General features: G+C 49.8%; 1 protein-coding gene across 1 annotated transcript; it reads right to left on the reverse strand.

The window, feature by feature from the left end:
- Window positions 1-219: 219 nt before the first annotated feature.
- Window positions 220-16,042, reverse strand: LOC120678188. The gene is made up of 3 exons (XM_039959340.1): window positions 15,925-16,042; window positions 1,632-2,221; window positions 220-231 (listed from the first exon to the last, which is right to left on the reverse strand). The coding sequence occupies exons 1-3, from the start codon at window positions 16,040-16,042 to the stop codon at window positions 220-222; spliced, it is 720 nt and encodes a 239-aa protein (XP_039815274.1).
- Window positions 16,043-27,062: the final 11,020 nt, after the last annotated feature.

The following is a 27,062-nucleotide window of genomic DNA, read 5'->3' on the forward strand; positions in this document are numbered from 1 at the left end:
CCAACACTGAAGACGATGAAGACGAGGGCCCACGCGATGGGGAGGGCGACCTGTAGGGAGCTCGGGCTGTGGGCCCAAGTAGAAAAATTAGGATTTTGTTTCGATTATCCTTTTGTGTAAAGAAAACAAAAATGTAATCTTAACGGTGCGGCCGCTCGAGGCCTTGTGTATTCGTGCGCATCGTTTTAGTTACTATATTTTCGCGCTCTCGTGTATGTCTTAGATAAATTTCTGCGAGGATTTTCGCATTCATAAGCAACTTAGGCATAGGGAGGAGAGTGGGGATGCCGTATCCCGGAGGCGTAGGCGGTCCCGCGGCTCGGCCAGCCCCATTCCGTAGTTGCCTATGCCTCGCGTCCATTTTTCTATGTGTATGAGAGGCTTAGATATGAAATTTTTTCGAAAAAACGATGGCATTTTGGGGACGTCTGGGGGGTTCCCCCCGTTATAGCCCCCGAGGGAGGCTTGGTTTTGTCGAGGGCAAAGCCAAGTCTACCTCAGTGTTACGTGCGCGTCCGAGCCCCCGAGGGTTTCAGATGATTCCCAAAAGATTGTAAGTAAAGCGTACTTCTTTATTATTTCGAGAACTTAAAGTACAAGTACAAAGTATGTACAAAAGATCTTGGATTTTCAAGGATAGAAGCGACGTAGCTGCTGGATGTTCCAAGCGTTGGTGAAGACTTCACCCTTCTCATTAGCTGGCTTGTAGGTGCCTGGCTTGAGGACTTCCGCGATGATGTACGAGCCTTCCCATGGAGGAGTGAGCTTGTGGCGCCCTCGGCTGTCCTGCCGAAGCCTCAGCACCAGATCCCCCTTGTTGAGGACTCAGTGTCGAACCCTCTATTCTTGATATTGTCGTAGGGGCTGTTGGTACCGTGCTGAGTGTAGGAGCGCCACGTCTCAAGCCTCGTCCACCTGATCCAGAGAGTCTTCGCGGGCTTGCTGGTTCTGCTGCTCTGGGTAAGCCTTGAGCCTCGGGGACCCGTACTCCAAGTCAGTAGGGAGGATGGCCTCAGCGCGATAGACAAGGAAGAACGGGGTGAAGCCAGTAGCTCTGCTCGGTGTCGTTCTTAGGCTCCAGATGACCGAGGGTAGCTCTGTAAGCCATCTCCGGTCAAACTTGTTCAGCTTGTTGAAAATCCTTGGCTTGAGGCCCTGTAGGATCATGTCATTGGCACGTTCCACTTGACCTTTTCGTTTGTGGGTGCGCCACAGCCGACCAGTCCACATGCATGTGGTAGCCGTCGCAGAACGCCAAGAACTTCTTTCCTGTGAGCTGGGTGCCATTGTCTGTGATGATCGAGTTCGGGACTCCGAACATGTGGATTATGTCAGTGAAGAACAGCAAGGCCTACTCGGATTTGATCTTGCCGATGGGCCTAGCCTCGATCCACTTGGAAGACTTGTCGATTGCTACCAACAAGGGAATCCACCAACAAGTGGGTGAAGCCCCCGGGTGCTTTCTGCAATGGCCCGACGAGGTCCAGTCCCCACACGGCGAAAGGCCATGTGATGGGGATGGTTTCCAGAGCGTGAGCTGGAAGATGCGTCTTTCGGGCATAGAACTGGCAACCCTCACAGGTTTTCACGATCCCAGTGGCATCGACAGCTGCTGTGAGCCAGTAAAAGACCTGCCTGAACGCATTGCCCATGAGGAGGGTGCGCGGCGCCGTGTGGTGGCCACAGATTCCGGCGTGGATGTCCCAGAGTAGTTCCCTGCCCTCGGGGATGGTGATGCAGTGTTGCAAGATGCCTAAGGGGCTGCGCTTGTACAGCTCATCATCGATCACGATAAAAGACTTGGCCCGCTTGGCGATGCGCCGCGCCTGTGCGCGATCCGAGGGTAGCACCCCTCGGTTTATCCAGTTGAGATACTGGTCGCCCCAGTCTTGAGAAGGCGGGGCCTCGTCAATTTGCATCGCTTCAGCCTCGTCCGCCGAGGAGATCTCAGTCTCCGTCTCCATGGCCTCGGACTCCTCCGCCGAGGGGTCCTTGGCCGAGGGCTCGGTGGCAATAGCCCCCGAGGGTTCGGCGGTCGGGGCGCTAGCCCCCGCTGGGTCCTTCAAATCAACAGATGGTTTGGCGAGGTCGCGGGCGAAGATGTTTGGGGGAATGGTGGTCCGTCCAGACGCAATCTTGGCTAGCTCGTTTGCCTCCTCGTTGTACTTGCGTGCGATGTGTTTGAGCTCGAGACCGTTGAACTTGTCTTCAAGGCAACGTACTGCAATTTGCAGTACGCCTCCATTTTTGCGTCGTAGCAGCTGGACTCTTTCATCACCTGGTCGATGATGAGTTGAGAGTCTCCCCGCACATCGAGGCGTTTGATGCCAAGCTCGATGGCGATGCGGAGGCCACTAAGGAGGGCCTCGTACTCTACCATGTTGTTGGACACAGGGAAATGCAGGCATACCACGTAGCGCATGTGCACTCCGAGGGGTGAGATGAAAAGAAGGCCAGCACCTGCCAGTTTTCATCACCGACCCATTGAAGTACATGATCCAGCATTCTGCTTGGATTTGCGATGGGGGCAGCTGAGTGTTAGTCCACTCGGCGATGAAGTCTGCCAAGACTTGGGATTTAATCGCCTTACTGGGCGCGTAAGTGAGAGCTTCTCCCATGAGTTCTACTAACCACTTGGCAATTCTACCCGTGACTTTCCTATTATTGACTATCTCACCCAGAGGGAAAGACGAGACCACGGTGATGGGGTGAGCCTCGAAGTAGTGGCACAGCTTGTGCCTAGCCAGGACCACTGCGTAAAGCAGCTTCTAGATCTGTGGATATCACGTCTTGGTTTCAGACAGCACTTCACTGATGAAGTATACCTGCCTCTGGATTGGAAAAGTGTGTCCCTCCTCTTGTCTTTCCATGACGATAGCTGTACTGACAACCTGGGTCATTGCTGCCACATATAGGTAGAGGGGCTCACTGTCCATTGGTGGTGTAAGGATCGGGGCATGAGTGAACAACGCTTTTAGCTTGTTGAGGGCTTCCTGAGCCTCGGGGGTCCATGAAAAGCGTTTGGTTTTCTTTAGGAGTCGATACAGAGGTAAGCCTTTCTCGCCGAGACGCGAGATGAAATAGCTAAGGGCTGCTAGGCTGTAACACCCGGTTTATAAAAGAACATAAACCGAGCAATCATATACGTGCCAGGATCAAGTCACACGTATATACAACAGAATGAACAGTATATCATAGCACATATCACGTAAAAAGACATAATAAAGCGAATACGAATGTTATTTATTACAATAATGACAAAATGTCTGATACAGCGGAAGCGAAGTACAAAATACGATAAAAGCTCTCCGAAGCTGAAGCAGGGCGCCACAGGGACGTCGACTGGGAGACGAAGCACCTAGAAGTCCTCGTAGTCCTGGTAGCGCTGGACGAACTCCCTCGTGTCGGCAGGAACTGAGCAGCAGTAGCGTAGCCAAGAGGAAAAAGTAGAGAAGAGGCAAGGGTGAGTACACAACTTGTACTCAACAAGTATAACACAAACTATGAGGCTCTAGGCTGGCTGACTCAACTGCATTAGCTTTTAAGTGTTGGCAAAATTTTATTAAAGCTATTTACTACGAGTTGATGAATTACCATTATACCAGTTGCATAGTAATTAATCAGAATTAATTATACTACTACTGAGAACCATACCAAAACCAAGCCACCAAGGTAAACCCCGAGAAGCACCTCCCTCGTCGGAAGGAGATAACTTCACTAATCAAAAGGAGGATCTGGGCCGCTCATAACCGTGAGCACGGCTAGTATACCAGTTTTACACTCTGCAGAGGTTGCACATCTTTACCCACAAGTCGTGAGCTACGCCAGTTGTTCATCACACTTCCTTAGGTGAGATGGCCAGCGACTCACTACGAGGCCTTTAGAAAGAATCTCGTTGGTAAGGCGTAACCGCGAGAGTTAGGTCGGCGACGATGGGGCCCACCTCCGGGGGTACAAGCACAGGAGCGCAATCCAAGCACAGACCAAGCCGGAGGAGCAGGGACCATTGAAGCTTACTACTCTTGCCCCGCAGGTGAGTTACTCCAAACCAAAAAGATCTAGTTATTACGCCAAGTCTATCCCATTCTAGCCTTGTGGTAGCGCTGTTGTCCCAGGTTGTCGCTCTATGAACCGGTCCTTATGGAGAGTGGCCAACCAGGCAGTAAGCACCGTGCTGGCCCCCTAAACCATGTTTCTAACAAAAGCCAATTTTAACGAGAAGTGAGCCACTCAAGCCACACAGAGTGCCACTCTCAGAATTAAGTTCAAGTATACCATTAATCAAATTAATTAAAAAGGACCAGAGTGTGTTATAGCGCAGCAACCTAGCACAACTAACCAAAATGCAACCCAAAGGTATATATAAAGGATATAAAGTGGCTAGGAATGTCCTTATAGGCATACAGTATTAAAATGCAGTATGAAAATGTAATTAAAGTGATAGGTTGTTCATGTTATACTTGCCTTCCTCGTACTGCTCCTGCTGCTGCTCAAACTGATCCGAAGACGGCTGCTCCGGGTACTGGTACTGGGGCTCCTCAGATGGATCAACGTCTACTCACGAACACATGGCCAAAACAATGCACGAAAATAAGCATACAAACAAACATTAACAAAAACTAAGAAACAGCACATCAATACATAAAAACAGCAAGAAAAACTAAGCTAAAACTATTCTACGCGTTACAACGATCGCGTGGACATAAAGAACGCTAAAAACGGAGCTAAAACGCATTTTCTGGGCTAAAAACAAGGTTCAGGGGCTTGTTTGTAAGAAAACTGAAGTTTCAGGGGCTTTTCTACAAAAACCAGGGACTGAAACGTAAATAAAGGTTAGATCCAGGGGCTAACTCGTAAAAACGGCAGCAAAGGACGGCGGGTTCTATTTTTAAAAAGGTCAGGGGGCTCTGTGCAAATTTTTGGGCCGATCTGTAAATATTTTTGAACTAGCAAGGAGCGCGGGTTGATTCGAGAAAAACTCAGGGGCTCTTTAGAAAGAAAACCAGGCCGAACCGGTAACTTTGATCCCAGACCGTTGGATCTCGATCCGACGATCCGGATCTAGCGGGGATGCGATCTAATCTGGGCCCTGGGTTCCGGATCGGACGGCTCTTAGGCGATTGGGTGTGGGGCGGCGGCGGAACGCGCCGGCGCGCCCTGTTCCGCGGCGGCGCAGCATAGGGCTCGCCGGAGTTGAGAAATCCGCCGCTACAGGGACCTAATTGGGCCGGGGTTTGGCCGTGGAGCACCGCCGTGGCATGAGTAATCCACCGGCGGGCTCGCCCAGGAGGTGCGGGGTTGGGAAAAGGCCCCTCGACGGCGAGGGCGGCTCGGCGGACACGGATCCCGCCGGAGCTCACGTCTACGCGAAACTAGGTCTCGATTTTGAACGAGAAGGGGTAGGGAGGGTGCTACTAGTGCTCACCAAGGGCTCTTGGCGGCTGGGACGCAGTGCGGTGGCGCCGGCGTCGGAGTTCGGCGGCGTCGCACGGCGGAGCACGATGACGGGGTTGCTGGAGGGGAGCTCTGGTCCTCTTGGTCCTGCGGGTCGACGTGCGATGTCCCTGTGATGAGTCCAAGGGGATCAGGCGGGCCAGAGATGCTTCGGCGGCGAGGAAATGCGGTGGTTCCAGAATTTACCGGAGTGGGGTCTCTGGCGCAATTCCGGCGGAGTTCGGGTCGATCCTTCGATCAGGTGGCACGGAGATGTACCGGACGTCGAGGCGGAGCGGGTGCGGGGGTCCTGGCGGCCCGGGAGGTAGCGGAAGGGCGAGTTCGGGGTGACGCAGAGCCCTTGCGCCGGTGAGGCAGAGCGGCGGCCGGGGCTAGGGTTTGCGGGGCGGCGCTGCGGTGTGGGGATGGGGTTCCTGGGGGGTGCGGCTGGGTGGTTAAAAGGCAGGGCCAGGCGGGGATTGCGGCGGGGCGCGGCTGGATGAGAATCCCTTCAAACTCGCCGGTGACTTCGGGCATCCGTTGCGCGGCGGGGGGAAGAGAAGGAGCTGACTGGTGGGCCCCGTCGGTCAGCGACGGAAGGCGCGGGTGCGGGGTGACGCGGGCCGGCCTGGGGGAGAGAGCGCGCGGGGGCGAGCGGGCTGGGCCGAGCGCAAAGTCTGGGCCGAGCCAGTTTGGCGCGGGTTGGGCCGGAGGAAAGAAAAGAAACGGGCCAGGAGGGAAAGATGTGGGCCGCAGGGGAGAAAGGGAGAAGTGGGCTTGGGCTGTTGGGTTTGCTATGGGTTTTCTATTTCTATTTTTCTCTTTCTAGTTCTAATTCAAACAAAGTTTGAATTCAAATTTGAATTTGAATTCAAACCACACTCAAATAAAATTATGCACCAGCATGAATGCAACAAAAATTTAAACCTATGATAAATTTTAATTAATTAAGGAACAAAAATTAGATTAAATGCCAACTAATCACAATAAACCTTAGAAAATTAAATAAAGCCAATTAAATTTATTGATAAATACTGAAATTTAAAGTTAGGGTGTTACATACCCTACCCCCTTAAAGAAATCTCGTCCCGAGATTTAGCTGGACTGGCTAGCAAAGAGATCTGGATATGTCTTCTTCAACTCATCTTCTCGCTCCCAAGTAGCCTCAGCTTCACTGTGGTGACTCCACTGAACTCTGCACATCTTGATGCGCTTGTTCCGAGTAATCCTCTCTGATGTCTCCAGAATCTTCACCGGATGCTCAGTATAAGTCAGATCCTCCTGGACATCGACTCCATCCAGGGGTGCCTGCTCCTCGGGTACTCGCAAACACCTCTTCAGCTGAGATATATGGAAGACATCATGAACTCCCGAGAGACTGAGAGGTAACTCTAGGCGATAAGCAACTTCGCCTTTCCGCTCTAGCACCTTGAATGGCCCCACATACCGAGGTGCTAACTTCCCTTTGACATTGAATCTACGGATTCCCCTCATCGGAGACACCTTCAGGTACACATAATCACCGACACTGAAAGTCAGGTCTCTCCGTTTGCCATCAGCATAGCTCTTCTGTCTGCTCTGTGCAACCCTCAGATTTTCTCGCACAGCCTGAACCATCTGCTCTGCATCATCTATGATCTCAGGACCGAAGAGCTGCTTCTCACCAATCTGATCCCAATAGAGAGGAGTCCTGCATTTTCTGCCATACAATGCCTCAAAGGGTGACTTCTTCAGACTGGCCTGATAGCTGTTGTTATATGAGAACTCAGCAAATGACAGGCACTTATCCCAACTAGTGCCGTACTGGATGGCACAAGCTCTCAGCATATCCTCCAACACTTGGTTGGTTCTCTCTGTCTGCCCATCTGTCTGAGGGTGATAAGCCGTACTGAAGCGCAGCTTCGTATCCAACGAATCATGGAGCTGCTCCCAGAACCGAGAAGTGAACTGAGACCCTCTGTCAGATATAATCTTCTTCGGCACACCATGCAAGCAGACAATCCGAGAGATGTACAACTCTGCAAGTCTAGCACCGGAGTAAGTAGTGTTCACTGGAATGAAGTGAGCAACTTTCGTCAGTCGATCCACTACTACCCAAATGGAGTTGTACCCTTTCTGAGTACGAGGCAATCCAACAATGAAGTCCATAGTGATTTCTTCCCATTTCCACTCTGGAATCTTCAAAGGCTGCAATAGACCTGCTGGCCTCTGATGCTCAGCCTTGACACGCTGACAGGTGTCACAAATAGCCACGTACTCTGCCACTGAACGCTTCATCCCATACCACCAGAAACGTTCCTTCAGATCATAATACATCTTTGTGTTGCCCGGATGAATAGAATAAGCTGTATCATGGGCCTCACTCAGAATCAACTTCCGAAGATCCTTCACATCTGGAACACAGATCCGGTTTTTGTACCACAAGGTACCCTGATCATCCTCTCTGAAATGAGGAGCCTTGCCCTTCTTAAGCAACTCACGAATCTCCTGCAGCTTCTCATCATCTTTCTGATGCTGCCGGATCTCTGCCTCTAGAGTCGGTACTGCCTCAAATGCTGCACTGGAGGTATGATGCAAGAAGCCCAGACTCAACTGCTCGAACTCCTCGCATAACTCTGGAGGCATCTGGAAAGCCACGGCCATGTTGACATAACTTCTTCTGCTCAAAGCATCTGCTACAACATTGGCCTTGCCTGGATGATAGTGAATCTCCAGATCATAGTCCTTGACCAACTCTAACCATCTTCTCTGCCGCATGTTCAGCTCATTCTGCGTGAAAATGTACTTGAGGCTCTTGTGATCAGTGTAGATATCACACCGCTGCCCATACAAGTAATGCCTCCAAATCTTCAGAGCATGCACAACTGCGGCTAACTCAAGATCATGAGTAGGATAATTCAGCTCATGCCGACGTAACTGCCGTGAAGCATAAGCTATCACTCTGCCCTCCTGCATCAGAACACACCCAAGACCATCCTTCGAAGCATCACAATATACCGTGTACCTCTTCGTCTGGTCTGGCAGAGTCAGGACTGGCGCCGTTGTCAACCTCTTTTTCAGCTCATCAAAGGCCATCTGACGCTCATCAGTCCATACAAAAGCCACATTCTTCTCTAGCAAGGAAGTCAAAGGCTTCGCGATCTTGGAGAAATTCTCGATGAACCTCCGATAATATCCAGCTAAGCCCAAGAAAGATCTGACTTCCTTCACTGTCTGCGGTGTCTCCCACTCGAGCACATCCTTCACCTTGCTCGGATCAACAGCAATGCCTCCCTGAGAGATAACATGACCGAGGAATGGAACCTCGTCAATCCAGAACTCGCACTTGCTGAACTTGGCATACAGCTGATGCTCTCTCAATCTCTGCAATACGAGTCTCAGATGCTCCTCATGCTCTTCTTCTGTCTTGGAGAAGATCAGAATATCATCAATGAAAATCACCACAAAGACATCCAGATAGTCCATGAAGACCATGTTCATCAGATGCATGAAGAAAGCCGGGGCATTAGTCAAGCCGAAGGACATGACTGTATACTCATATAGCCCGTACTTGCAGGTGAATGCCGTCTTCGGAATATCCCCAGGACGGATCCTCAGCTGAAAATAGCCCGAACGAAGATCAATCTTCGAGAATATACGAGCACCTCGAAGCAAATCGAAGAGATCCTCAATACGGGGCAGTGGATGCTTGTTCTTGATAGTAACTGCATTCAGCTCCCGATAATCCACACACATCCTCTTCGAGCCATCCTTCTTATCTACTAGCAGCAATGGAAAAGCCCAAGGAGAGAAGCTGCGACGGATATAGCCCTTGGCTAGCAACTCATCAATAGTCTTCTTAACTTCTTCATGCTCTATAGGCGCCATACGGTAGGGCCTCTTTGCAATAGGGGCTGTGCCAGGCAAGAGATCAATACAAAACTCAATGGCGCGTTCAGGCGGCATACCTGGCAGATCATCCGGAAAGACATCCGGGAATTCAGACACCACGCGAATACCGTCCGTGGGTCTAGCCTCCATCTGATGAAGAAATCCAGAAGGCTCTACTGCACTGATAACAACCTCTTGGCCACTGGAAGCTGATAGCAAGACTGTCCTCTGAGCACAATCTATCCGAACTCCCCATTTGGCCAGAGTCTCCATTCCCAGAATGACATCAATGCCCTTGGTGTCTAGCACCATCAGATCAGTACAGAACTCTACTCCCCTCAAGGAAATACTGACTCTCGGGCAGTAAGTGTGAGACCTCAACTGTCCTCCCGGTGAAGATACTAACAGGCACCTCTTTAATGTGCTAGTATGAATACCATGATGCTCGACAAAAGACTGAGTAATGAAGGAATGCGTAGCACCAGTATCAAAAAGCACTGTAGCTGGATATGAATTAACCATGAACGTACCAATAACCACGTTGGGAGCCTCGGCCGCTGACTCGGCCGTCACGTGGTTCACCCTGCCCTGTGCTGGCGCCCTGGGCTGAGCTGGGCGTCCCTGCTGTCCCGCCTGCGCCTTCCGGGGGCAAGCGTTGGCGTAGTGCCCCGGCTGGCCGCAGTGAAAGCAGGTGCGAGGAGGTCCCTGAGCCTGCTGTCCGGTAGGAGCTGCCGGACGTGGAGCCTGCGGTGCCGGTGGAGCTGGTGGAGCACGAGCCGGAGGTGCTGGTAACCTCGAGCCCTGACCTGCCTGCTGCTGTCGAGGCGGGTACTGCTGCGGTGGCCTCTGCTGGTACTGCTGAGGAGGCCGGTACTGAGGCTGGTACTGCTGAGGCTGCTGGAGTCGAGGACGAGTGTTGCTGCCGGAAGCAACGGGGACAACCTTCCTCTTCTTGTCCTCCATCTCCAGGTGCTTACGCTCAGTGTTGAGCGCACTGTCAACCAGATGGTTGAAGTCGTCGAAGCGGAGGTTGAGCAGCGCGTACTGGAGGTAGTCCTCAAGACCCTCCATGAAGTGCTCCTGCTTCTTGCGGTCATCCGCAACCTCGGCAGGGGCGTAGCGTGCCAGCTGAAGAAAACGATCACGATACTCCGTGACCGACATAGTCCCCTGAATTCACAAAGACAGATAGATATCGGAAGATTAACTCAAGATTCATAAGGATGGAACAAGGGGCATTAGCTCAAAAGAAACCGCTGAATGATTATATTTAAGATTACCTGCTTCAGTGCAAGGAACTCCTTCTGCTTCATCTTCATAACGCCCGCGGGGACGTTGTGGCTGCGGAAACGCTCCCTGAACTGGAGCCAGGTGAGAGCCTCGCGGTCGTGAACTGGGTGGGACTCCCACCAGTCCAAAGCTGCCCCTCGTAGCTGTCCTGCTGCGTACAAGACGCGCTCACGGTCATCGCACTGGGCGATGTCCAGCTGACGCTCCACTGCACGGAGCCAGTCGTCAGCCTGAAGAGGGTCGGACGTGTGAGAGAACGTCGGCGGGTGACCCCTCAGGAACTCTGCACGCCTGTCGCGAGGCTGCGGCGGTGGAGGAGGCGGAGGCTGAGTGTGAGCGTGCTGAAGAGCCTGAACAGTGTTGTTCAGGGTAGCCATCATCTGCATCTGGAGCTGGAAGTACTGCTCCGGAGTCAAGGGCGGAGGCATCGGGATCCCAGTGCCCTGGTTGTTCTGACCCTGCTGCTGGCCAGAACCTGAACCGGTGCTCCTGGTGTTCACCATCTGATTTGAACAAAAGATTTCACGAGTAAGGATATTGCAGGAATAAACTCAGATGGATATGATAACTCTTTGCGGAAAAAGACTCGGCCATGATGAAGTAGACAGGATAGAGTTGACTGTTTTACCCCCCAACGATCTAACTCTTTTTATTAATTAGTTAACTTTAACATCTGAGTGATTTTCTTTAAGCAAATTTAAACTACTAAGCTATGCAATCATTCAAAGATCCAAATCAAACATGTAGCATAATAACAAGCAGACAATTTTCACAACTTAGCCGAGTTTAGCAAAAGACTCGACTAACACAACGCGTCGCAGAACGTGCTATCGTATTATTATTAAAAAGGTCACCTAGCTATGCTCATGGTGGTCAGATGACTGATTCAGGCCAAAATCTACGAAACTATTCTTCAGAGAGAGAAATCAAGGCAAGAAGGGTAAAAAGTCAAAGAAGTCAAGGGGTATAATAGTAAAATAGTCTCAGCATTCAAGGATTGGAGAGAAAGAGTCCTAAAACTCGACCAGTTCTATCTAGGCTTCGTCCTACAGTCGATACGGCTCTGATACCACTCTGTAACACCCGGTTTATAAAAGAACATAAACCGAGCAATCATATACGTGCCAGGATCAAGTCACACGTATATACAACAGAATGAACAGTATATCATAGCACATATCACGTAAAAAGACATAATAAAGCGAATACGAATGTTATTTATTACAATAATGACAAAATGTCTGATACAGCGGAAGCGAAGTACAAAATACGATAAAAGCTCTCCGAAGCTGAAGCAGGGCGCCACAGGGACGTCGACTGGGAGACGAAGCACCTAGAAGTCCTCGTAGTCCTGGTAGCGCTGGACGAACTCCCTCGTGTCGGCAGGAACTGAGCAGCAGTAGCGTAGCCAAGAGGAAAAAGTAGAGAAGAGGCAAGGGTGAGTACACAACTTGTACTCAACAAGTATAACACAAACTATGAGGCTCTAGGCTGGCTGACTCAACTGCATTAGCTTTTAAGTGTTGGCAAAATTTTATTAAAGCTATTTACTACGAGTTGATGAATTACCATTATACCAGTTGCATAGTAATTAATCAGAATTAATTATACTACTACTGAGAACCATACCAAAACCAAGCCACCAAGGTAAACCCCGAGAAGCACCTCCCTCGTCGGAAGGAGATAACTTCACTAATCAAAAGGAGGATCTGGGCCGCTCATAACCGTGAGCACGGCTAGTATACCAGTTTTACACTCTGCAGAGGTTGCACATCTTTACCCACAAGTCGTGAGCTACGCCAGTTGTTCATCACACTTCCTTAGGTGAGATGGCCAGCGACTCACTACGAGGCCTTTAGAAAGAATCTCGTTGGTAAGGCGTAACCGCGAGAGTTAGGTCGGCGACGATGGGGCCCACCTCCGGGGGTACAAGCACAGGAGCGCAATCCAAGCACAGACCAAGCCGGAGGAGCAGGGACCATTGAAGCTTACTACTCTTGCCCCGCAGGTGAGTTACTCCAAACCAAAAAGATCTAGTTATTACGCCAAGTCTATCCCATTCTAGCCTTGTGGTAGCGCTGTTGTCCCAGGTTGTCGCTCTATGAACCGGTCCTTATGGAGAGTGGCCAACCAGGCAGTAAGCACCGTGCTGGCCCCCTAAACCATGTTTCTAACAAAAGCCAATTTTAACGAGAAGTGAGCCACTCAAGCCACACAGAGTGCCACTCTCAGAATTAAGTTCAAGTATACCATTAATCAAATTAATTAAAAAGGACCAGAGTGTGTTATAGCGCAGCAACCTAGCACAACTAACCAAAATGCAACCCAAAGGTATATATAAAGGATATAAAGTGGCTAGGAATGTCCTTATAGGCATACAGTATTAAAATGCAGTATGAAAATGTAATTAAAGTGATAGGTTGTTCATGTTATACTTGCCTTCCTCGTACTGCTCCTGCTGCTGCTCAAACTGATCCGAAGACGGCTGCTCCGGGTACTGGTACTGGGGCTCCTCAGATGGATCAACGTCTACTCACGAACACATGGCCAAAACAATGCACGAAAATAAGCATACAAACAAACATTAACAAAAACTAAGAAACAGCACATCAATACATAAAAACAGCAAGAAAAACTAAGCTAAAACTATTCTACGCGTTACAACGATCGCGTGGACATAAAGAACGCTAAAAACGGAGCTAAAACGCATTTTCTGGGCTAAAAACAAGGTTCAGGGGCTTGTTTGTAAGAAAACTGAAGTTTCAGGGGCTTTTCTACAAAAACCAGGGACTGAAACGTAAATAAAGGTTAGATCCAGGGGCTAACTCGTAAAAACGGCAGCAAAGGACGGCGGGTTCTATTTTTAAAAAGGTCAGGGGGCTCTGTGCAAATTTTTGGGCCGATCTGTAAATATTTTTGAACTAGCAAGGAGCGCGGGTTGATTCGAGAAAAACTCAGGGGCTCTTTAGAAAGAAAACCAGGCCGAACCGGTAACTTTGATCCCAGACCGTTGGATCTCGATCCGACGATCCGGATCTAGCGGGGATGCGATCTAATCTGGGCCCTGGGTTCCGGATCGGACGGCTCTTAGGCGATTGGGTGTGGGGCGGCGGCGGAACGCGCCGGCGCGCCCTGTTCCGCGGCGGCGCAGCATAGGGCTCGCCGGAGTTGAGAAATCCGCCGCTACAGGGACCTAATTGGGCCGGGGTTTGGCCGTGGAGCACCGCCGTGGCATGAGTAATCCACCGGCGGGCTCGCCCAGGAGGTGCGGGGTTGGGAAAAGGCCCCTCGACGGCGAGGGCGGCTCGGCGGACACGGATCCCGCCGGAGCTCACGTCTACGCGAAACTAGGTCTCGATTTTGAACGAGAAGGGGTAGGGAGGGTGCTACTAGTGCTCACCAAGGGCTCTTGGCGGCTGGGACGCAGTGCGGTGGCGCCGGCGTCGGAGTTCGGCGGCGTCGCACGGCGGAGCACGATGACGGGGTTGCTGGAGGGGAGCTCTGGTCCTCTTGGTCCTGCGGGTCGACGTGCGATGTCCCTGTGATGAGTCCAAGGGGATCAGGCGGGCCAGAGATGCTTCGGCGGCGAGGAAATGCGGTGGTTCCAGAATTTACCGGAGTGGGGTCTCTGGCGCAATTCCGGCGGAGTTCGGGTCGATCCTTCGATCAGGTGGCACGGAGATGTACCGGACGTCGAGGCGGAGCGGGTGCGGGGGTCCTGGCGGCCCGGGAGGTAGCGGAAGGGCGAGTTCGGGGTGACGCAGAGCCCTTGCGCCGGTGAGGCAGAGCGGCGGCCGGGGCTAGGGTTTGCGGGGCGGCGCTGCGGTGTGGGGATGGGGTTCCTGGGGGGTGCGGCTGGGTGGTTAAAAGGCAGGGCCAGGCGGGGATTGCGGCGGGGCGCGGCTGGATGAGAATCCCTTCAAACTCGCCGGTGACTTCGGGCATCCGTTGCGCGGCGGGGGGAAGAGAAGGAGCTGACTGGTGGGCCCCGTCGGTCAGCGACGGAAGGCGCGGGTGCGGGGTGACGCGGGCCGGCCTGGGGGAGAGAGCGCGCGGGGGCGAGCGGGCTGGGCCGAGCGCAAAGTCTGGGCCGAGCCAGTTTGGCGCGGGTTGGGCCGGAGGAAAGAAAAGAAACGGGCCAGGAGGGAAAGATGTGGGCCGCAGGGGAGAAAGGGAGAAGTGGGCTTGGGCTGTTGGGTTTGCTATGGGTTTTCTATTTCTATTTTTCTCTTTCTAGTTCTAATTCAAACAAAGTTTGAATTCAAATTTGAATTTGAATTCAAACCACACTCAAATAAAATTATGCACCAGCATGAATGCAACAAAAATTTAAACCTATGATAAATTTTAATTAATTAAGGAACAAAAATTAGATTAAATGCCAACTAATCACAATAAACCTTAGAAAATTAAATAAAGCCAATTAAATTTATTGATAAATACTGAAATTTAAAGTTAGGGTGTTACATAGGCAACCCATGACCTTCTGTACCCCCTTTAGGTCTCGGATAGGTCCCATCCAAGTGATGGCCGAAACTTTCTTAGGGTTGGGTTCAATGCCTCGCTGGGAGGCGATGAAGCCCAAGAGCATGCCTCGAGGCACTCCGAACACAGATTTCTCCGGATTAAGCTTTACCCCTTTGGCTCTAAGGCAATCGAACACGATCCTGAGATCGATCACAAGGTCATCAGCCTTCCTGGATTTTAGAACGATGTCATCGACATATGCCTCTACGGTCCACCCGATATGGTCTCTAAACACATGGAGCATACACCACTGATATGTAGCTCCAGTGTTTCTAAGGCCAAATGGCATCGTGACATTGCAGTACATGTCGAAAGGAATGATAAAAGAAGTCGCGAGCTGGTCAGACTCTTTCATCTTTATTTGATGGTAACCGGAATAAGCATCAAGAGAGGATAAAATTTCACACCCCGTAGTTGAATCAACTATTTGATCAATTCGTGGCAAAGGAAAGGGAACTTTCGGACATGCTTTATTTAAACCAATATAATCTACACACATCCTCCATTTTCCATTCTTTTTCTTAACTAGTACAGGATTAGCTAGCCACTCGGGATGGAATACCTCCTTGATGAATCCAGCCGCCAAAAGCTTGTGCAGCTCCTCACCGATCGCCCAGCGCTTGAGCTCATCAAAGCATCGCAGGTGCTGCTTCACCGGCTTGGAGTTGGGCTGGATGTTAAGGGAGTGCTCGGCGAGCTCCCTCGGTATGCCAGGCATGTCCGAGGGGTTCCACGCGAAGATGTTTGCGTTGGCGCAGAGGAAGTCGACGAGCACCACTTCCTATTTGCTGTCGAGGGTGGCACTGATCTTCAACGCTTTGCCGTCGGGGCAGTTGGGGTCGAGGGGCACGTCCTTGGCACCCTCGGCAGGCTCGAAGCTGCCCGCGTGTCGTTGTGTGGAGTCCATGGCCTCGTTCACCATCTTCTCCAAGCCGGCCGCCAGGGCCTCATCCTCCGCCAGGGCCTCAACGCGCTCGACGCACTTGATGTCGCACTCTTAGGCGTGCTCAATTGATGGGCTGATGGTGATGATGCCCTTCGGACCCGGCATCTTCATCATGAGGTAGGTGTAGTTCGGGACGGCAATGAACTTGGTGTAGCATGGCCGCCCCAGAATGGTGTGGTACGCTTCACGGAACCGCACCACCTCAAAGGTGAGCACCTCCTTGCAGAAGTTCGCTGGCGTGCCGAAGCAGACAGGCAGGTCGATCTGACCGAGGGGTTCTACCCGCTTTCCCAGAGCCATGCCGTGAAACAGCAACATGCTGGGGTGTAGCTTGTCCAGGCCGACCCCCATGAGCTCCAAGGTGTGCGCTTACATGATGTTGAGGCTGCTGCCTCCATCCAAGAGCACCTTGGAGAATCGAGTGTTGCCGATGACCGGATCAATGACAAGCGGGTGTTGTCCCAGATTCAGGATGTAGTCGGGGTGGTCCTCGTGGCTGAAGGAGATGGTGTCCTCCGACAGGTCGAGGTAGGATGGCATGGCCTTGTGGATGGAGAAGACCTCTCGGCGCTCGCGCTTGCGCTACCGAGGGGTCATGTTCGTCGTCGGTCCAACAAAGATGAAGAACATGTTCTCCACCGAGGGGTAGCCATCGCCACCCTTATCCTCCGCGTCCTGCTTCTTGTCCTCATCCTTTCGGCCAAGGTGATTGAAGTACATGCAGAACATGTCGCATTGCTCGAGGGTGTGGTTGACCAAGCCCTTGTGATATGGGCATGACTTCTTGAGCATGTCGTTGAACAGGCCACCACCCCGAGGGGGTCCTCGGGGACCTTTGCGATCGGGGGTGATGGCGAGGACCTCGTCAGAGTCCTTCTCCTGCCCCTGACCGCACTGGTTCTTCTTTCCTTTCTTGCACCGCTTCTGCTTTTTTGCTGGGGTCTTGGTCTTGCTACACTCAGCGGGCGCCTCCTCCTTGCGTTTTGCCTTCTTGCTATCAAAGATGGCTCCAACCGCCTCCTCGCTGGAGCCAAAGTTGGTGGCGACATCAAACAGCTCATTCGCACTGGAGGGAGGGCTCCATCCCAGCTTGTGCACCAGATCCCTGCACGTCCTGCCCAGATGGAAGGCACTGATGATTTCGTAGTCGGTGACGTTGGGGAGCTCGGTGCACTACTTGGAGAAGCGACGAATGTAGTCACGCAAGGGCTCGTCAGGCTGTAGACGGCACCCTCGAAGATCCCAAGAGTTCCTAGGGCGCACGTAAGTGCCCTGGAAGTTGCCCACGAAGGTCCTGACCAGGCCATCCCAGTCATGGATCTGGTTCGCCGGAAGGTGTTCGAGCCATGTCCGTGCGGAGTCTGCATGGTGTAGAGGAAGGTTGCAGATGATCACGGCATCGTCGGTCGCGCCGCTCAGCTGATAAGCCAAGTGGTAGTCATTGAGCCGGAGCCCGGGATCAGTCTCTCCCGAGTAGTTGGTGAGGGTGGTGGGCTGGCGAAAGCGCGGGGGAAACAGAGCAGCGTGGATTTTCCGGCTGAACACGCGGGTGCCTGGAGGCTCCGATGATGGGCTCCTATTATCCTTGCTATCGTAGCGGCCGCCACGTCGAGGGTGGTAGCTCTGGGGCGCACCACCCAGCTTCTTCTGGTTGAGGATGTTGCGGGCGTCGCTGTCACTGGCGTGCCCACGCGTGTCCCGGATGCACTCCATTACAGGAGGCAACTTGACGCGGTCATGCACCGAGGGTACCTTTGCCCCGACCGCTGGGCGTACCTAGAGTGCTTTGCCTATGTTCGCTGGTGGGGTGTGCACCGAGGCCTCGCGGTCTTGTTTTGCAGCTCCACCAGCTCTTGCCGAGGCCGCCGAGTGCATACGAGACAAGGAGCTCTCCGCCTGCTACACCACAGTAGCTTTGAGAAGAGCTTGCGGCTCCTTGCGCAGATTGGAGCCCTCGGGCCTAGAGGGTTCAGGCATTGCTCGGAGCAGAATAGCCGCAGCGGTGAGCTTTTGGCTGGCCCTGTCCAAGCCCAGTGGGTTTTCTACACCGTCATCCGCCATGTTGCGGTCCCGGGCGATGCGTCCTGCTTCTCGGGCTCCCGCACCGCGGCCGGAATGCTCCTTCTCGAGCGTGGCACGTGGCCTCTGCGTCTGCTCGTGCTCCTCCTGGAGCTTGGCCTCAAGCTCCTGGAGTTGCTCCAGCTGTGCCTGCCGCAGCCCCGAGTTTGCCGAGGTGGCCCGTCTTGGCGCCGCAAGCACCACTGGCAGCGCTACCGGTGGGTTTCCTGCGTTGTTCGGCACGTCGTCGTTGTGCTCCTCTAGCTCGACGATGAAGCACTCTCGAGTGGGATCTTAATCCCCTCGCTGGTGTCGTCGGAGCAGGTGTGGCAGTAGTCCGCCGCATCCTGAAACGACAGAAAAGCCTCGCGATCGCGAAGTCCAGAGTAGTCCCACTCCAAGGCCACGTGATCGCGCACGAAGACGTACCCCTCGTCCACGGAGTCGGGTTACGAGCTGTCCGGCGTTGACGCGATGAAGTTGCGGATCGAGAGGAGGTGATGCTCGGGCAAGTCCTCAAATGCACTCATGTTGGTGCTGACGGATGATGCGTAATTCACAGCGAGAGTGCGCATCCCGAAGGGAAAGAGCGGCGTCTTAGCCGTGTTCTCCTCGGGAGGTATTGCTACTACCTTTGGTGGTGAAGGGGTGGCATCCTCCACCACGACGGCAGGTGGTGGCACGATAGCTTCAACCCACGTAGGGGAGTTAAGGCGAGCCGCCCTACACCGCTCCATGCGCGCCTGCCACGCGCCCTGGCCTGAGCGCCGCCTACACCGGGGTGGTGGTGCCGAAGTGTCGGGATCGGCTCTGGGCGGGAGGAGCTCCATGTTGTAACCGTTGCCGGTTGCGACGAACTCAAGGCTCCCGAACCGGAGCACCGTGCCTGGCGGGAGCAGTCTTGGCCTGTCTGCCATCTAGAGAGCGAGAGGGAACAAAGGATGACTGTCACACAATGCTGCCCCTACCTGGCATGCCAACTGTCAGTGTCCGGACCTCGCGGTCTAGCACCACCTAGTGATGATACTGCGTGTCCCTGTCTCTAGATGGTTTATGCAAGAGGTAACACAATGACACAAGACTTATCCTGGTTCCGGCCAATGGGGCCATACGCCCAACAGAGTGTGCGAGCACTATATTATCTTGCACCGGGGTGCTTGTAGTAGTGGGTACAAGCTTGGGAGAGAGATGGAGAGAAGGTCGCAAGTCTCTGCGTGTGCTAGAGTTGATTGAGGTAAGTGCCAATATCGGGAGGAACGAGCTCAACTGAGCGCGCACGTGTGTGTGGAGTCCGCAGAGTTCTGTGGTGTGGGGAAGAAGCCCGCCTCCTCCTTTTATAGGCTCAAGGAGGGGCGGGAAGATCTTTGATTTCATCATCTTCTCCCCAAATCGGGGACGGGGGGAGCAGTGGATAGTTGCTGTTGCCGGGCACTGTGGGGCATGGCGTCGGGTGTGGCCGTCGTCCTGGGAAGCTTTTAGCCATGCGCAGAATGTGCCGGCATCCTATGGCTCAAGTGGACGGCGTGGCGACTTCTGTAGGGCGTACTGTCCTTCGCATCTGACCGGGTAGATCGCCGAGGGTCCTGCTGACGGCGGTCTTTCTCTTGTCAAGGGCCGTACCGTGTTCGAGGGTTGTTCCCATTCTCACCGAGGGTCCAGCAGAAGAGGAAGTACAAAGATTTGGCAGCACAGTGGCGGGAGCAGTGTCAGGCATGTCTGCATAGTGTGCCGCAGGTCCGCACAGCGCCAGGGATGGCGGTACAGTGACTGGAGTTAGCGGACGGGACTCTGGTCATGTCTGCTGTGCGACGTTGCTGCTGACGCTGTCTGACTCCCGCGCTCTGCGGTGAAGTGGTTGGCAACAAATGCGCCTGTCCGTTCCAGTGAGTGGGTTCACGTCTCGTCTGTCAAGGGGGGCTTCGACTGAGGTGGAGTTTTTCCTCGAACCGAGGCCTCGCGGATGGCTCAGCCGAGGGTGGAGTTTTCCCGTCGTCCGACGGTAGGCCTCCAACCCTCGGGTGAGGTGGTGAAAGCATCTAGGCCCCTAATTCGAGTTTTGGTAATTAATGACAACAGTTTGTGGATTAACAATTTCATTTGAGATAATGAGTATAGTTTGAGGTTGTGAACGTATGGAGTTTTGGAGATGATGAGCAAAGCTCGGGCACAAGGCAAAGGTATAAAATAGGGCATTTGCATTTTACCGGTCACAAGGCGTTTAGTGGATGAAAAGTGACCGGATTTGTTGGATAGATAGCCGTACTATCAAGAGGGGTCATGTACTCGTGCTTGACGGGTCCTTAGTGCCATTTTGCTCAAAATGTCTAGTTGCATGCATGAGGGCTAACGGCGTTTTGAAAAGATTTGAAAAGGACTAAGTTTGAGAGCTGACTGAGTAACGGCGGACAGTCCGCACCCGAGGGGCAGACAGTCCGCGCCAGTTCCAGAGAGCTTGCACAGGCTCTGGTGGTCTGGCGGACAGTCCGGCCCAGGTGGGCGGACGGTCCGCCACCTTTTTTCAAAAATGTACCAGAGAGGGTGTCTCTCTGGTGGACTTCAAAGTTAAACGGTGAACAGTCCACCCATGGGGTGCGGACGGTCCGTCGGCTAATCTTAGATTTGTACCAGAGAGGTTGTTTCTCTGGTTTGGGATGAAAAGTGAACTGCGGACGGTCCGCCCTTGGGGCGCGGACGGTCCGCAGGATAATTCGATTTTGTACCAGAGAGCTTGTTTGTCGTTGGTGAGTCAGATCTCTTAACTGCGGACGGTCCGCCCCTGGGGCGCGGACGGTCCGCCGGGGTTTAACGGCTAGTTCTGACACGTATTAAATGCACTCTGACTCACTGGTTTATAATGGCGGACGGTCCGGTTTTTGAAATGCGGACGGTCCGCGACTTCGCAGAAAAGAGTGTAACGGCTAGTTTTTGGAGGGATGTCTATATATACCCATTGGCCGACCTTTGGGGGGTTTCTCTAGGCCATTTTGGACTGCATACTTGACTTCATAGAGCTAAGGCATCCCTCTCTCACACACACTTGCTTAGAGATTGCATTCTTGAGGGTGTGAGGGCTTCCTAGTGCATTGCATCAAGAGTTTGAGTTTTGTGGCAATAGGGAAACTTCAAGCAAGCGTCATCGACTTGTTACTCTTGGGAGTTGCCACTCCCTAGATGGCTTGGAGAAGAGGATTTCGTGGAGCTCCTCCAAGGAGATTGTTGAGGAGCCCCGATTTCGGTTGTGAGAGGTCTTGTGCTCATCTCACCGGAGTGGTGAAGAGCAACTCTAGTGGAATCAAGGTGTGGAGCGCTTCCTTGATTCAAGCCGGCTCAAGATCAAGAGGTTCTTGATAGAGGAGCGGTTGATTCTTAGAATCCACCTCAACGTGGATTAGGGGTGACCGGCAAGTCATCGACACCACGGGATAAATTCTTGTGTCAAGTTTGGTTACTTCTCTTGCTCACTTTAATTCTTGTTTTTACTTTGAGCAATTTACTTTACTAGAGCTTGATTTTTATCTTGTCACCCTAGGTTGCAAACCCATCTAGAGATAGTAATAGCATGACATAGGGCTTTCCTTTGTTACTAATTAAATTTCTCTAGTGTTGTTGGCTTTAGATTTTAAACTGCCTATTCACCCCCCCTCTAGTCGGTGTTCTTGATCCTACAAGTGGTACCAGAGCTAAGTACTCCATTAATTGCGGATTTAACCATCTTGGAGTAGAACAATGACTAGTGATCATGGGATTCATGTTGGGAAGCCACCTTTCTTTGATGGGAACAATTATGATTATTGGAAGACTAGGATGTTGGCTCATCTCAAAGCCATGAGTAGAAAGCTATGGAGAGTAGTAAGTGATGGATATGTCATTTTGGACCCAAAGAGTTTGACACCCTTAGATGAGAAAAATGAGACACTAAATGATCAAGGGGTTAATGTGCTCTTTCGTGCTCTTGATGTAAATGAATTTAATAGAGTCAAGAGCCTCACAAATGCAAATGACATATGGAAGAAGCTCATGGAAATTCATGAGGGTACATCAACTGTGAAGGAGGCCAAGTTATATTTGCTTAAAGGGAATTTTAGTGAATTTACCATGAAGAAGGATGAGAGTATAGCCGAGATGTTCAACCGGCTAAATGACATTGTGAATGACCTCAAGGGACTTGGATTTGAGGTACCGGATGGGGATTTCAACCACAAGTTTCTTAGATGTCTTCCGGAAAGATATGACACAATTGTGACCTTACTTGTAAAGTCAAATGTGAAGACCGCAACTCCTACACAAATATTGAGAGAAATCCTCACCCATGACATATTCAAGAAATATCAAGATGAAGCTCATGGGGGAGAAATTGATATGAAAAAGAAAAGTGTGGCATTCAAAGCTCAAGATAGCAAAAATGAAGAAGAAACTGGATGCCAAGAAGAAGAATCGGATGAGGAGATGGCTCTCTTTGTCAAGAGATTCAATAGAATGATGAGCAAGAAGAACTTTGGCAAGATAGGTCAATCATCAAGAAAAAAATCTTTTTGTGGACAAGACTTGCTTCAATTGTGGTGAAGTAGGTCATATCATTGTCAATTGTCCAAACAAGAAAAAGGACAAGTAAAATGATGAAAAGAAGAAGAAGAAGTTCATCAAGAAGAAAAAGAATGGCCAAGCTTATTTTGTTGAATGGGATTCCGATGCAAGCTTCGATGATGATGATGATGATGATGATGACAAGCCATCCAAGGGAGTTGCTGGGATCACCATCAAGGAGGCTCCATCACTCTTCTCTACACCACATTGTCTTATGGCAAAGGGTGGTGCAAAGGTACAACAAGATGGTGAACTTGATGAACTTTCATATGATGATCTTGTTGAAATGCTAAATGATGCCGATGAATTCATGACAAAGGAAAAGGCTAAGTTAAAGGACTTGAGGTTGAAGTTTACTTCTCTTCAAGATTCCTATGAGGAGATAAAGACTTCTCATGAGAGTCTCAAAGAAACTCATGAGAAGCTTGAGGAAACTCACAATACCTTGCTTAATCATGAAAGAAAAGCAACATTGAGCATTGGTGTTAATTGTGATTTAATTGATGATAAATCTTGTGGCTCTAGCTCTACTAGTTCTCTTTGCACCAAAATTGATAACCCATCTTGCAATGAATCTCTCATTATGGAAAATGATTTGTTAAAGAAAGAGATTACTTGCTTGACTAATGACTTGAGAAAGTGCTATGATAGTAGAGCAAAGTTTAATCATTGTTGGGCAAGCCAAAAGTTCACCTTGAACAAGCAAGGGTTTGGATATATTCCTAAGAAAGGGAAGAAGGCTTTTGTGCAAACCAAAACTACTTTTGTGAAGAGTAGTGGCAAGCCATATTGTGAAAAATGCAAGAAGGTTGGTCATGTTGAGAAGAATTGCACCAACAAGAAAGTCATATCCTTTGATTCAAGTTACATGCTTTTGAAAAATTCAAATGGCAATGTTAGTGCAAAATTTGTTGGGATACCTATAAATGGTGCTAAAAAGAATGCCATTTGGGTGCCAAAAGTCTTGGTCACTAACGTGGTCATTAACGTTCAAGGACCCAAGAAAGTTTGGGTACCTAAAAGAGTTACTTCCTCTTTGTAGGTGAATTATAAGTCCGGAGGAAGACATTGGGTGCCTGATAGTGGATGCACTCAACACATGACCGGAGATCCAATGATATTTTCCTCTCTAGATGAGAATGTGGGTGGCTATAGTGACATCATCTTTGGTGACAATAGCCGGGGCAAAGTCAAAGGAGTTGGTACAATTCCTATCTCAAGTGATCATTCTCTTTCAAAAGTATTGTTGGTTGATTCTCTCAAGTTTAATCTCTTAGTGGTCACTCAACTTTGTGATTGTGGATATAAGTGTAGTTTCACTAAAGATGATGTGGTAGTGACTAGCTTGGATGGAAAAGATCACATCTTTATGGGATTTAGACATGAGGATGTATATCTTGTGGATTTTGCTACTAAAGAGGCAAACTTGTCTACTTGCTTGTTCACTCAATCATCCTTGGGTTGGTTATGGCATAGAAGGCTTGGTCATGTTGGCATGAAGCAACTCAACCGACTTTTGAAGCATGATTTAGTAGTTGGGTTGAAGAATGTGAAGTTTGAAAAAGATAAGTTATGTAGTGCATGTCAAGCCGGAAAGCAAGTTGCAAATACTCATCCCACTAAGAGTGTCATGTCAACCGAGAGACCATTGGACTTATTGCATATGGATTTATTTGGTCCTACAACATATAGAAGTATTGGTGGAAATTGCTATTGTCTTGTGGTAGTGGATGATTACTCAAGATATACATGAGTTTTCTTTCTTCATGACAAGGCCGATACATATGACACATTCAAGAAATTCTTTACAAGGGCTGAAAATGAATTTGAGCTCAAGGTGAAGAAAGTGAGGAGTGACAATGGAAGTGAGTTTAGAAACACAAGAGTTGAGGAATGGTGTGATGAGAAAGGAATCAAGCATGAATTCTCAACCAAGTACACTCCGGAACAAAATGGTCTTGTTGAGAGGAAAAATAGAACCTTAATTGATATGGCAAGATCAATGCTCTCCGAATACAATGTTTCGGATAGCTTTTGGGCCGAAGCAATCAACACGGCTTGTCATGCCTCTAATAGATTGTATTGCCATAGATTTCATAACAAGACTCCATATGAGTTGCTCATTGGAAGGAAGCCAAATATCTCATATTTTAGAGTGTTTGGTTGCAAATGCAACATTCTCAAGAAGGGAACTCGGTTATCAAAGTTTCAAAGCAAATGTGATGAGGGTTTTCTTCTTGGATATTCATCTTGTAGCAAGGCTTATCGGGTCTACAACAAAATACATGGCATTGTTGAAGAAGCATATGATGTTGAGTTTGATGAATCCAATGGGTCTCACAATGAACAAGAAAATCTTGATGATGTGAGAAGTGATGGTTTGAGAAATGCAATGAAAAACATGTCAGTTGGTGATGTTAGACCAAGAGAAGAAGATGAAGATGAAGATGATCCTTCAATCTCTATTAGAGTTAATCCTTCAACTTCTATCTCAAATGATCAAGCACAACCAATTGTACAAGATTCAAGTAATGATGATTCTCAAGTACAAGATCAAGTTGGTTCATCTAGTGCACCATCTTCATCAACTCAAGAACCCATTGTTCCTCAAAGAATTCATCATGTTCTTGCAAAGGATCATCCGGTGGATCAAATCATGGGTGATATTAGTAAGGGTGTCCAAACTCGATCTCGCATTGCTTCATTTTGTGAACATTATTCTTTTGTATCTTTTCTTGAACCTAACCGTGTAGATGAAGCATTGAGAGATCCGGATTGGGTGAATGCTATGCATGAAGAATTAAATAATTTCACCCGGAATCAAGTTTGGGATCTAGTTGAGAGGCCTAAGAATTATAATGTTATTGGCACTAAATGGGTCTTTAGAAACAAGCAAAATGAAGATGGAATGGTTGTGAGAAACAAGGCAAGATTGGTAGCTCAAGGCTTTACTCAAGTCGAAGGTTTGGATTTCGGTGAAACTTTCGCTCCCGTTGCTATATTAGAAGCTATTAGAATTTTATCAACTTATGCTTGCTCTCACAACATAAAACTTTTTCAAATGGATGTGAAAAGTGCTTTCTTGAATGGCAAGATTAGTGAACTTGTCTTTGTTGAGCAACCTCCCGGTTTTGAAGATCCCAAGAAGCCAAATCATGTATACAAGCTCTCTAAAGCTCTTTATGGTCTTAAGCAAGCTCCACGAGCTTGGTATGAAAGATTGAGGGACTTTCTTATCTCTAAGGGCTTCAAAATTAGTAAGGTTGACACTACTTTGTTCACTAAAGCAATTGGTAAGGATTTGTTTGTTTGTCAAATTTATGTTGATGATATTATCTTTGGTTCAACTAACCCAAGTTTTTGTGAGGAATTTGGTGAAATGATGTCTAGGGAATTTGAGATGTCCATGATTGGTGAATTGAGTTTCTTTCTTGGACTTCAAATCAAGCAACTCAAGGAAGGCACCTTTGTGTGTCAATCAAAATATGTTAAGGATATCTTGAAGAAATTTGGTATGGAAGATACAAAACCAATCAAGACTCCTATGGCCACCAATGGGCATCTCGACCTAGATGAGGGAGGTAACCCGGTTGACCAAAAGCTTTACCGTTCTATGATTGGTAGTTTGCTTTATTTGACCGCATCTAGGCCCGACATCATGTTTAGTGTTTGCATGTGTGCACGATTTCAAGCCGCACCTAGAGAATTTCATTTGACCGCCGTCAAAAGGATCTTGAGATACTTGAAATATTCTCCTAATATTGGTTTATGGTATCCCAAGGGTGCTCATTTTGATTTGGTTGGATTCTCGGATTCGGATTATGCGGGGTGCAAGGTTGATAGGAAAAGCACCTCCGGTGGTTGTCAATTTCTTGGAAGATCTCTTGTATCTTGGTCATCAAAGAAACAAAATTCCGTGGCTCTTTCAACCGCCGAAGCGGAATATATTTCGGCCGGAAGTTGTTGTGCACAATTGTTATGGATGAAGCAAACTCTTCTTGACTATGGTGTGAAATTTGATGAAATTCTCTTGTTGTGTGATAATGAAAGTGCCGTGAAGATTGCTACTAATCCGGTTCAATATTCAAGAACCAAGCATATTGATATCCGCCATCATTTTCTTAGAGATCATGTGAACAAGGGTGATATCAAGATTGATGGTATTGGCACGGATGATCAATTAGCCGATATATTTACCAAGCCTTTGGATGAATCTCGGTTTTGCAAGTTAAGAAATGAGTTAAATATCATTGACTTCTCAAATGTGGCTTGAAAACTAGCACATGTGGCATATGGTTCTTTCATGCACTCTTTGTTTCATTTTTCTTAATTTTTGAGGTATTTTTGAGCCATT

The sequence above is a fragment of the Panicum virgatum genome, chromosome 6N, assembly GCF_016808335.1.
Source record: "Panicum virgatum strain AP13 chromosome 6N, P.virgatum_v5, whole genome shotgun sequence".
NCBI classification, from domain to species: domain Eukaryota; kingdom Viridiplantae; phylum Streptophyta; class Magnoliopsida; order Poales; family Poaceae; genus Panicum; species Panicum virgatum.

Coding starts and splice junctions, on each gene's coding strand:
- LOC120678188 (XM_039959340.1), bottom strand. CDS start 16,042: ATGGTGAACGAGGCCATGGACTCCACACAACGACACGCGGGCAGCTTC. Junction 2,222..15,924: donor CGGCAAAGCGTTGAAGATCA/GTGCCACCCTCG, acceptor TGCAAATTGCAG/TACGTTGCCTTGAAGACAAG.